The following is a 12,289-nucleotide window of genomic DNA, read 5'->3' on the forward strand; positions in this document are numbered from 1 at the left end:
CCGCAGAGAAGCGGAAATATAGCAACACTGATGAGCACCAAAATGGCCGCCGTTGCTCACTTGCGTACGTCAGTGACGGTACTCTGCATCTTACTTAGTGGCACTAGTTAGGCACTGTCAGCGGGAAAAGTGCCGCAGTAACTTTTTCGATGTTTACGTGTTCGTTCGTAACTTTCATTGTCTACCCCACTATCCTTACTGCTACAAAAAGTATATGCATTCCAGGGCCAATCTATGGGTTGGCAACTCTTCATCAATAATAGCGACGAAAGAAAGTTAATGAATAACATATATAGTTAACTGGCGTGGCTGCTGATGAACATGCGCGTTTGACAGGAAAAGCTGAATATGCGGGCCAGAGTGGAGAACGGCATCGTTCACTCCCCTTACGGGGACTGTCCACCCGAAGAAGGCCGGTCTGCCTACGCTGTTCTCATGGAAAGCCTCGAGGCGCACGGATCCAAGACAGCTGTGGTAAGCGATGACAAAAATGGGCTGCACATCTGCCTCTTTTGCCGCAGATGACGTCAAGAGCCGATAGCCCTTTGGTCACTTCTGCCGCGTAACGCCGTCTCCACTATGCCCCTTCTACTCTTCATACTGCCCCTCTCTCTTGTCTCCTTCCTCTCTTCCTGTCCTTCTTCCCAGTTCTTCCCTAGACCCAATCCAACCTTACAATTCCCTTTCTTCCCTTCTGTACTCACCCTCATTCTCCCCATTTAACACCACATCCTTTCCTCTCCCTTCTCAACTCTCTCCCATTCGTAATTTTCTCTCCCCAAATCCTAACTCTACCTCATCCTCCATCTTTCCTACCCTGATGGCTTCCTCTACGCTTTCCTTCTCTTTCATGCTCTCTTCATCTCCTTTTCGTATTTCCCTAATTCCCTCTTATCCTCATTTCGTCAGCTCTTCCCATTTCATCTTTCTCTTTATACCCCTTAATCCAATTTACTTCCCTCCCGCCCATTCTCGCTCCTCTTACTGTTTCACTCCCCCTCATATATTCCGTTTAGCCTTTCCTACCTCGCCGTTCCCTTCATCTACGTGACCCCATCCCCTTCCGCGACACATTTTTGTCTTCTTCCTCCTCTCTTTCATCCTTTCTGTCTACGCAACCCGAATTCCTCTTTTTCAACTACGCTTGTCTAACCCGTCACTAATTCTCCTTTTCCTCCCTTTCACCGACTACCAATTTAATAGTACTTTTCCCCTCCACCTCATTCCCTACCGAGACCTCCCGTTCCCTTTCAAACAACTCCTTTTCGCATCCCCCTCTCTCCCTCCCAACCTGCTCTGCGACACTTTTAAGGCAAAGCTTCCCACCTCTACCAGCTAACGGTTCCTGCTTGGTGTGTGGGACAAGAAACTCCGAACGCGGCCGCAAAGGGCGAGGGCGGTTTTCACTCACGGAGGAGAGTGTAGATGGCGCGGTGAATGGTTACCCAGCGTTCCCCGCGCGGAGGTGCCTGTTCTCATCGGCGGGCGCGTCCACGGACAGCTTTGCCGTCTGCTTTCGCTACGGTTTTTTTGGGCCTGTTTTGGCGCAGCTTCGCGTCCATTGCGCGTTTCCTTCGCACGGCTCGATTAACTTGTTCGACAGCACCCCGTGGGTAACCGGGACTCGACGGAATTTAGTGGTCGTACGGCAAAGATACGTTAAGGATTGGTTTGCAATGAAGGAAACCAAAATGTAGAGACCACATACAGACACCTGGACGCTGGAGAAAAGCTACCTTTCGCCCACTGCTTGCCCCGAATGGGTCTCCGTTTTCGTAATTACTGAATACCAATTCGGTTGTGCTTTCAGAGGTGTTACAAACGGCGAAAGGAGCAACTGGTTCTAATAAACAGCAATTATAAAAATTCCCTCAGCTTTCTCGCAATTATCAAACTTACTAAACTAACTAGTTTAAATCGGTATAAATGGGAATCACTAAGCTCACATGCCGAATAGTTTCGGTGTGTGCGCTTGTTTCGCGCGGTGGTGTAGCCTCGAGCTAGCACATCAGGATGGCTAGGTTCCGCTGTCTCACCCCTCGAAAGATGCTCCTCTCCTCTTCCTGCCTAAGCACGGCCCGGTACAGCGGTGGCATCCGCCGCTCTGTCCCGGCCGTGGAAGCGCTGCTGCGTTCGGCACACTCCACCCCCAAGGAATTCTAGGTAACGGCTGGCAGTATTTCTGGTTTCACTCTTTATAGAGCCACGTGTGTAAATTCAAGTGACATCGCACGCGCACTTGTGGGTGTCATTTAAAGCTTTGCTTTCCAGCCACCTTCACAGCGTGGATTGGAGCCAATTTTTTTACATCTTCCTCTCCCTCTTTTCTCCTCTTCTCGCTTTAAATACACCTTCCCTTTTCTGCTTTACACTTCTGCAACACTCCAGTTTCCCCTACGTCTTGTAATCCCATCCCGATTGCCAATTTTGCTTCCCCCATCTTTCTGCCTCCTCCCCGTACCCAACACTAATCGGTAGGCATTCCCCTCTCAAAAGCCACTAGACCTAACCCTGCCAGGCGCTTCATCGCGTACCACCCAGCTTACTAACAACAAAACTTTAGTAGACGTCAGACGATGACGTCATTTTTATCTGACTTGAACGGCACTGCTTAATAACCGTTAGACACCTTCTACGAGGTCACCAATACGCGTCGGTAATTTCCCATTTCAAGCACGTAAGGGTAGCGCAGGGTATTCTTCTGGTCCGTATTCTCTTTCTCCTTTTCTTAAAGGGACGGAAAACCTATTTCTTTCAAGTATATTTTATATATCCCAAAATGAAAGGTTAACCCGAAAAGGTTTTGCTGGTAGCGCCTTGGAGCTTTTGAAATCCGAGTTATTAGATCTACCAGCCATACGTGTCTCGCCAAAGAGGAATGCTGGCCACCACAACAGCGAGCCGTGTGGCAACACACTCTTAACCGCACGTGGGATTCAAATAGGTATTTAAAAAACTTTTCCTTGGCTAAAACAACAATAATGTGCAACCTTTCTTATTCCGTCATGGGGTTTTTGAATCTCGTGTTTAATTCGACGGAGTTGTTTTTATCCGCAACGTAGTTTGTCAAGATTAGACAATATTTGTGTCACCACCTTTCAGACTACAAAACTTTTAGTGCAAAATAAAATTATTTCCACCTATTTATTTAGTAATCCCTTGCGATTACCCCAGTATATAAAACGCTAGCTTTCTCATATGAGCTAGACGAAATGCAGTCCACAAAAATCGGTTGTCTGTTCCACGGTGGCAGTCCAATGCGAACATCGGGCCTATTACCATTGCTGTCATTATAAACCAAAAATTCATTCATCGGGTGATCAAATATTTCTATATAAAGCATTACCATCTATTTCTAATTGGTGTGAAGATCTGCTGATTGAAATAAATATTCCAAGTAAAATAGAAATTCAAGGGATGCCTATAAGCACTTGCTAAGAGTAATGAATGTGAGAGCATTAATGCTCAGTTGAGCTCTGCTGAGTGTCCCTTCAGTGTTTCACTGCGAGTAATTGTGGCTTTCGCGCCACTGCGTCAGGTCGGCGAAACGCATGGTTTACCTGCAACCGTACAGTGAGTGCCCTCAGAGCTGGAGCTGGAACTATCCACTTTCCACGTGGCGCTATGTTGCCTACCAGCGCGTTCCTTAACTTGTTTTTTAAAGTGCAGAGCACTTTAGGTGCTCGCCTTGTCGTCGTAGCTCGCTCGCTGGACCCAAGTAGAGCAACAGGGCTTTCCGTTGTAGCGCTGCCGTCGCGGCGTACCCATGAGTCTTCGAAAGCCAGGCAGTTTATATAGTCAAAAGAGTTCGAAACTCGTGAACCGCTGGCGCTTAATTGTCATACATCTCCCTGTTGTGTAGAGCACAGAAACCTATGGGTACATTTGAGGCAAACTATACGTAATTAACCGGCAGCGCCCGCGTTCATTTAGTCAGCAACGCTCGTTGGCGTAGTATTTAACGATAGCAAGCGAAAAAAGCGGCCGCACAAGAAAAAAAAAAATGGCGCGTTCGAAATGACGCAGAAAGGCTCCAACCGCGCAAGAAAAAAGTACCCGTGCGAAAAGACCCAGAACAGCTGCAGCGTACGAACTCAAAGCAAGCACAAAAAGAACAGAACTTCCGCTGACGCAGTTTCAGGCAGGGGGTGCGCGAACACTGCGAAGGAAGGAAGTTTAAATTGCATAGGGTGGTAACACTGAGCGGAGAACGGCGCTATAGCCCGTTATGGCGAATCACTGCTCTGCAATTGCGACAGCTTTAGCATTGAGGGAACGGCCTTAATTTTTATTATATTTCAAAGCTCGTAGCTAGCACTGACGTCACTGCAGCTGCCATGTTGGTGCACGTGTGCGCGATGGAAGGCTGGGAATTGAAATGCAGCTCTTATATTGAATAGCGCCGGGAAAGCTGAAAGCACTTCACTAGAAAGGGTGGTGGGAGCGCCATGCGCAACCAGACCACGCTTTCCAAGGAACCGTTTCGGCCGAGATTCTATTGCTAGGGTTCAATGTATTCTTACAGCGAAGCTATTTATGGCTGCTATGAAGCAGCTTCCCTCAGTGGACGTAGACAAGAAATTTTCAACGGCTGGTATATATCAGTTTATGTATAAAATACCTTACGACATTTTGCAAAACGGCACTTCGTGCCACCACCAACGCCTCTGTCACAAATTGTGCCGTACCCAGCTGCGGTGTTTGTTTGCCGAACACCTGTTCGAAGCCGGCGCCCTCTGTTTCTTTTCGGAGGTCACCTGTGCGGCGGCGACCGAGCACGCGCAATGACTGGCACTGCCGGACTCTAATAAGACGCCGTAGACTGTTCCGCCAATCGTTGTGTCCCATCGTCTTGTGATGTAGAGATCGCGATAGCGCTGTTATCAGCAGTTGCACTTTTATGGGACGGGCGAGCGCGACGCAATATAACCTATAACGACAATATATAAATTCGCTCTAGCAAAACCCCACCATACCAATACCGACGTAGCTGCAGCTCTGCCGGCATCCATGTTCACAGAGCGGAAGGGCTCTGAATTTTTGCGTGCTTGCGAAAATAGGGTCAATATCTTTGAAGCACGAGGTGTTGTAAAACGGGTGTTCCAGTGTGTGTGTGCTATTAGCACAGGGTATCCTCAACAGCATGGGCCGTTTGAAACATGACTGGTACTATCGACGTCAAATGAAACGCGAAAACGAAAATATGAACCAGAAGGTGCAAAATTGGAAAATACTTTTCGTAGAGTTCATATAATGGCACGCTATTGGTATATTTGGAAATCCCCATTTCCCAACTTTGCTTTTGTAACTGAGCCACGCGTCATTTTGGCTTGCATGGAAAGAAATCGCGCTATTTGTGTGTTCAGGTTCATATTTTCGTCTTCGCGTTTCATTTGACGCCGATAGTACATTAAGCTACACGTCTCATCACTTGAATATGGATTTCCAGTAGTTTGGTAATAATAGACATAATTTTCAAGAGCAAACCATTTAGTGCCCTTCCACTCTGTGAAGACGGATACCTAGCGGGTGCGTAATGTCAGAGCCATGTTTGCGGCCAGTTTACATGTAATCTATTTCCGGATAGTCGCAGTAAAATAACAGTTGCAGCGGTTTTCTTACTCCCTCTGTATGTGGTTGTGTATTGACAGCACGCACTAATTCTGTAACTCTTACGTCTTCACTGTGAGCTAACCAATTCTAACGAGGATATGAAACTCTGCATGCACAATAGTAGATTCGCCTTTGCTATGCTTCACTGCGAAACACGCATTGTGGGAGAGCCAGCTTACAACGACTACGCTTACACCGACACATTAAGGGCCAACTGCAACTGCAACGAACTTCTCGACCACTAACTGCACTGTTTCCTCGTAGTATTATACTTTAAAGGTGCTACGTGCAAAATTTGGCGGTCCAAATTTCCGTCGCTGCATAGCAACGATCAAAAATTCTCTTGTCAAAACAAAACTAGAATAAAAAAGGCTGCTATTACGGCTGGCCGGAAGTGACGTATCAGTCGGGAATCGAGTGAGCGCAGCCGGCGGATTCTCCCACGGCTGCCTGCGAGAAGACGGCACGTGTTCGATGTGCTTCGGGTCGTCCGTTTCTTCAAAAACTTGGAACATGCGCAAAAAGCCGGGGGTCGGGAAGATTGTGCAACCATTATTGCCTCGCTATGAACGGCTGAAACCCCCCTATAGTCGCCGGGTAAAAGGTAAACAAAGGCATCGCGAGGCGCCATGGCGAATCTAGCTGGGGGCTAGGAAATACGTACACAGAGGGGAGTGTTGAGCGCTAGACGCGCGCCGGCACAGCCAGTATGCCCTGGGCCGATCGAGCCATTCTGCGTTTGTGGGAGAAGGAAACACACATCAATAAAAAAAAACTACCGTGGGAGGAAAGCGCCAGTACATGCCCGCTAGCAGGTGAGAGTTCGGTTTCAGCGAATGTTGTGAAAATTCAAATCGAGAATTTTATTATTTTTGTTTACACGAGCAGTTTTGTTCCTGTGAGCAAAGCGCCCGCGCCAAGCCTTTAAATAACAATGGCATGCAGCGAAAACAGCCCTGCAGTGTCTTCGCTGGCGCCATGAAACAGTGACCTTTCACGAAATTCAATGCTGCCAAATAGGCCCAATTTTTTCAATCTTTTTTTACTGACCGGTGAGCGAAATAATGCCAACAGCGGCTAGTTTATGTTTATTTTTTGACAAAGTTGCTCGAACTAAATCAATTCCGTGCAGTGCGCCGCATGCCGTACTTGTTCGCGCTGCGACTGTGCACGGTTACAGTGACAACAGCGTGTCGTCTCGCGTCGGCCGTACTCACGCTCTCGAAAAGTCTACCGGCCGCGATTGTGCAGTACGCCGCACATCAGCCGTACCCGTTCGCGCCCCGACCGGCCGCGACAACAGCGTATCGTGAAGGAAAGTTTGACATCCACCTAAATGCAGCCATACGGCTACAAAGGGAAGCTGTACAGCTTTGTCGGAAACTTCGCAGTTGAAGAAAAAAAAAAAATCCACCTTGGGGATTTCCCCTAAATCTGGTCGATTAACAGCGAATCGTCTCGCCTCGGCCGTTCTCGCGTATTGCGGACTCGTAGAGGCGCCCGGCCGCGAGCTTGGATTGCGCGGCACTGCTGCCTTATACTTGTTCGCGCGCCGATGCCAGCCGCGTCAACAGTGTATCGTCTCGCGTAGGCAGCACACGCGTCTCACGTGCTCGAACAGTCGACAGAGAGCCTAGGTGCTGCCGCCATCGCAACCACGAAATCAGCCGTTGTGCAACTGCCGTACTCGCTGGCCGACGGTGTATCAACTCGCGTCTACCGGCCCCGGCAAACTTCGAATTTGCTCTTTTTGTCTCGGCAGCCTCGAGCTTCTTCAGCTTCACTGATTTCGAAAACGCGTGAAATCAATTTCGTGCTAGAGGCACGAATTGCGCCGCTCACTCGCGAGAGGCCGCACGTAAGAGGGCTGCTGAGGAGGGGCGACGACCGCACGCAAGTCCTGACTGGAACGTCACATCCGGGAGTTCGCCGCAGTGCGACCAGTTGTGGCGACACTCCGCTGGATACTGCACCGGCTGAAGTGGCAGTTTTTGATAGGTTGTAATAAAAATTCTGCGCGTGTGTGGAATATAAAATTAGGTCCGGAGGCTTTTGTGGTGTATACGACACGCTCAAGCAGAATTTGGGGCCGGTAAATTTTAGTTGCAGTTAGCCTTTGATGTCGGCTTCAGCCCTACATACAATACCATTGTTGGGAAAACACTTTTCCAAGGCAATTTAAGTCGTGCTATGTTAAATTATAAAGGCCCTAGGACCTGTCTTTAGTTTTTATGAATTGACTTTCATATGCTGAAGGTGTGGCGCACAGTTCAAAGCAATGTGGCGCTACGCTCGCGTGCAATTCATGGGCACATCGCTTCGTTGTCGGGCATATCTGCAGGATCCAGTCATAAACAGCGTTGCTGTTAGAGTGATTGAGACCAGAGGCGGTTCTCAGGTATTGTCCGTTTTCTGTCCGTTTCAAAGTGTCCATTTTGAGCGAGTCCTGACTGTCTAAAAGCGAAAAACTGTATGTGATGCAACGCAAGCACGGTGGAGTTACTGCGTTGGACCGTGGGTTCTCGGAGCAGACGATTTGGAGCAGGAAATGTCGGCTGTTGTAATACAAATGTACCGGTCATGGCCTTGTTGTTGCCTCGCCAGCAGAACAGGAGAGCAGGAAGTACTGTTCGGAGTTGAACTGTTCAAAATGCTTGCAGAAGAATTCTGCCTCACGAGAGAACTGTGCGGTGGCTGCGCGCCCAGGTTCGAGACGACCTGCCGTTGGCCTCATATTTTTTTACACTCGGAGAATAAACCATTCGACGATCTTGGAAAAGCTCGCGTCGGCATGCCGCAAGTTCGCCGATGCTTATAATACCTAACAGAGGGTTGTTTTCTTGATACACGGTCATTGTCACGTACATAAAAATCGCGGTACAAACGCGAGAAGACTGACCAGCTGTATCATTGTTTACTATTTACTGCCACAGGAAGCAGCTGGCTGCAGCTGCCATCTTTTGACATTCGTCCCCTTGTGGTAGATACTTTCAACTTCGTCGTAGAAAATTCTTATCGTGTTTGGGCTTCAAAATACATTCAAACGAGCACGTAAAGATATTTTAAAATAGATTTAGTTGTTTGAAACGCGTTTGCAAAGGAATTTCCGCAAATTCAACCCAAATCCCGCCTACAACCGAAAATACGTTACGATGAAAACGACGCGAAACGGACGTTTTCAAAACAGACAAACTCAGAATTCCGCCCCAGATGCTTATGCACCTCACCATTTCCACATGCATCTTGAGTAGAGAGAGAGAGAGAGAGTATGTGTGTGTGAGAGAGAGACAGCTCTTTAATGGGAACTGGTGAGGTCAGCCCAGCTAGTGACAGCTCTTGCTACACCAGATGGGGGATGCGTGGTGAGTCTTAAACATAAGGAGTACAACAGCCAGAAGACAAACAAGAAACGTTAGGAACAAGAAACAAGAAAAAATGCTGCTGGTAAAGTTCGGACATAACAATAAATTTAAAAAGACACCGTTAATGTAAACTCTGGATGAAAATACAAAGCAAACTGTGAAAAACAAAGACAGAACACCAACCCAAGCAAAACAAATAGATTAACGCCACAGCGTGCAAGAGTACATATCTCTAGACACGTGCACTGTTTAAGGTCTACAGAGATTTGTCCAGTTCGAAGTCTCGTAGGAAACAGAGCGGAACTTTTGCTCCCGAGGTTATATCAGCGCTAATGGTCCAGGGCCAGCAAAATGACAGAAAATGCTACAGTCTTTCGCGCAGCAGGGAATCGAGGTCAGACGCGCAAAAAGTGATTTACAGTTTCACGCACGGCGCAAATCAGACACAGGGGTGAATCGTCCCAGCCTATCTAAACTTAAAACTTCGTGTAAATGCTACGTTCAGGCGCAGTCGGTGCAGTCTTACTTCACACTGCTTGTTGAGGCCGCTTGAAAAGTGGAAGTCGCAGTGCAGATCAATAGCCTGCAGGGGCGGATACCTGTGGTGAGAGTCCTGCCACTCCAACATTTGTGCAGTCCATCCACTTGCGAAAATAAGGTTGGTACTGTCCTCTCGGGAGAAAGGAAGCCGGTATTGCTTCGCAGCAAGTGGTCTGCGCAGGCGGCTGCGTTGAATCTAATGTTGCCTTGTATGCCCGAGTGACCAGGCAGCCACTGAAGAATGGTGTGATGGCCTGCACGCACTGCCATTGGGTGCATTTCAGCAGTTTCGCATACAAGCTGACTGCGGTTATGGAAAGCTTTCGGGGGGATTGTAAGCCGCTACGCGAGTCGATGAATATTACCCATTGCTGAGCATGATGTCCGCTGATGTGATGAAGTGAAGTCTTTACAGCTGCCAGTTCGGCAGCAGTCGGCGATGTTTAGCGGCTTAGTTTTCTCTCGGTTGCGCACTGGGCTGGCGGGATCCACAATCCGATGGCGGATGAGCCCGGGTGAACCGAGCCATCCACATAAAGGCGTGTGTATGTAGCCTTCGTATGTGCTGCAGATGTACTCGAGTGAAAAGAAGTTGATCGCAGCCGCGGGTATGATAGAGGTTTTGTTGATTCCGGAAACTGTGATGCATATTTTCCACGGTGCCAGTAACCACGGTGATAATGTCGACTTTTGAGGTCTTTGAAAATTTGCTGGAAGCAGGTTTCTTACATGCTGTGTGGAGATGCCTGTCAATGGATGCGTACGACGCCGAGCTAAATGGCGCACAGACTTTCGGAGCACCTCTTGGCGTTGTAGCACTGTGGCGGAAAAGCACCGAGCTTCGCATAGAGCTCCAATCATCGATGTGGATTTGGGTGGACCCAGGCAGGTGCGAATAGCTCTTGCCAGCACTGAGTCTATGACCTTCAGGTTTGTATCCGACAGCTGACGTAGGGCCGGCAGGCTATAACGAAAAAGAAAAAAAAAGTCGACAAAAACGGCTTTATGTAGGCAAAAGAGCGAGGATACAGAGCAGTCCCAGGAATTTCCGCCGAACATACGCAGAATGTGCACAAAATACAGAAGCCGCTCGCTCAGTCGCCGAAAATGTGGAGCCTACGACATTGAGCGGTAAAACGTGACACCGAGAAACTTGTGGGTCTTGACACAAGGTGTTATCTTGAGCAGGTCAGTTATCAATGTGCACTACGTTCAAGATCAGTAGAGTCTCAGGTAGATAATCAGGATTTCTCAGAGGTCTGCCTCTATGTGACCCGGGTCAGCCATGTCTACCGTCCCCACGCCCTCTCTTCGTCGGCGTTCCAGGCGCTTGCGTGTGTGGTTTCCTCTGGATGTCCGGGACGGTGGTTCCATCGTCAAGACAAGTTGCTGCTTTCCATTCTGAATTTCACTCCCATGTCTTCATGATGGGGATGCCACGTATAGTCCAGACTCCGGTCATCCGTCTTCACAGAGTGGAAGGGCCCAAGAATTATTTTGGGTTCCAGACGCCAACACCGAGTGCGGACGCCGAATTTTCCGCACAACGGGCTATTTATTGCATTGCGTCAGTGATATAGGCAGAGGCAATCTCCGATGACTGTTGCTGCGGTGTAATCAGAATTCCTCCGATTTTATGACAGTTTATCGTCCCCAAACCGTCCATCTCCTGCTACCCTCTGTCTTCACCTGTATAAAAATAACGCCTACCTTCCCTCCACAGCCCATTGCGGGAACCCCAACTTGATACAGTATCTGCTAGTGTTAGTGAATACCAAATTCCTCCTCCGCTCTTACCCTCCTTCTTGGCCCTCTGACCATCCCTCCACTAACTCACTCGCTTAATCCTCCCAGTTTGAAGGTAGAATTGAGGCTCACTAACTCACTCGCTTCATCCTCTTAGTTTGAAGGTAGAATTGAAGCTCACTAACTCACTCGCTTCATCCTTCTAGTTTGAATGTAAAATTGAGACCTACGGCGGCATAACGGTTGCGCAGCCAGCGCGAACAAACTGTGTGAAGACACGAAGAATGCTTCTATCATTAGAAATTGAATTTTCATTCAGCATACATAATTAACAACGCTCTTCAACAAAGTTGCAAAGCATAAATGCCTAGGCCTAACAACAACTTGTTACCTTAGGTTGCGACCTTTTATAAACAACATTGCGTCATCCACGTTGAAACGGCCGTTCTTTATGGCCTGGTGCGTCCGTCTTGGCGCCTGAGATAGGCGGCTGGGCTTCAAAAGTGTTTTAGAGGCATTGAATAATTTCTCGTGGACTCAGTAGAATCTCCTCCGATCATTGCTTCACTCACGCTGCTAAGGTTAATGCAGTGCAGTAGCATACAGCAGTGATTGGTAGCCCACATTGCTTCGTCATTAATGATAAGTAACCGCAACCTGTGAGCCTAGGTTCGATAACTTGCCTTTATTGGTAGCACAGGCGCAGGTAAGTATCTCCCCTCGTTACTGGTTATACAGTACTTTCACTTCTACCTTCGCAATAAATAGGAATTCCTTATTTCCATTTGCACAGATCTTTACGGGTGGCAGCATTACCTACCAGGAGCTGCAAGAAAAACTGCGGCGCTGTGTGGCCGGATTTCGGAGCCGAGGCATTGGACCAGGCGACAGGTTTTACGCGCACTTAGAAAATGACATCGACAATTTGGTGGCTCTGTTGAGCATTCCTCTGACGGGGGCCACACTGCTGTCATCGGACATCTGGATGCGCAGAGGTGGGCCGCAAATTTCCTTTCTAACGAGAGCAC

The 12,289-nt window shown here is 48.4% G+C and overlaps 1 protein-coding gene across 1 annotated transcript in view; it reads left to right on the plus strand.

The window, feature by feature from the left end:
- The first annotated feature begins 338 nt into the window (after window positions 1-338).
- LOC144167482 (luciferin 4-monooxygenase-like) overlaps window positions 339-12,289 on the plus strand; it is a 68,815-nt gene continuing 56,864 nt past the window's right edge. Inside the window, exons 1-2 of the mRNA XM_077696737.1 lie at window positions 339-474; window positions 12,055-12,256. Coding sequence (XP_077552863.1) covers window positions 349-474; window positions 12,055-12,256 — 328 coding nt within the window. The 5' untranslated portion in view covers window positions 339-348. The remainder of the gene's footprint in view (window positions 475-12,054; window positions 12,257-12,289) is intronic.

Source organism: Haemaphysalis longicornis, unplaced genomic scaffold (genome assembly GCF_048455015.1).
Source record: "Haemaphysalis longicornis isolate Haplotype H1 unplaced genomic scaffold, Haemaphysalis longicornis Haplotype H1 scaffold_2, whole genome shotgun sequence".
NCBI lineage: Eukaryota > Metazoa > Arthropoda > Arachnida > Ixodida > Ixodidae > Haemaphysalis > Haemaphysalis longicornis.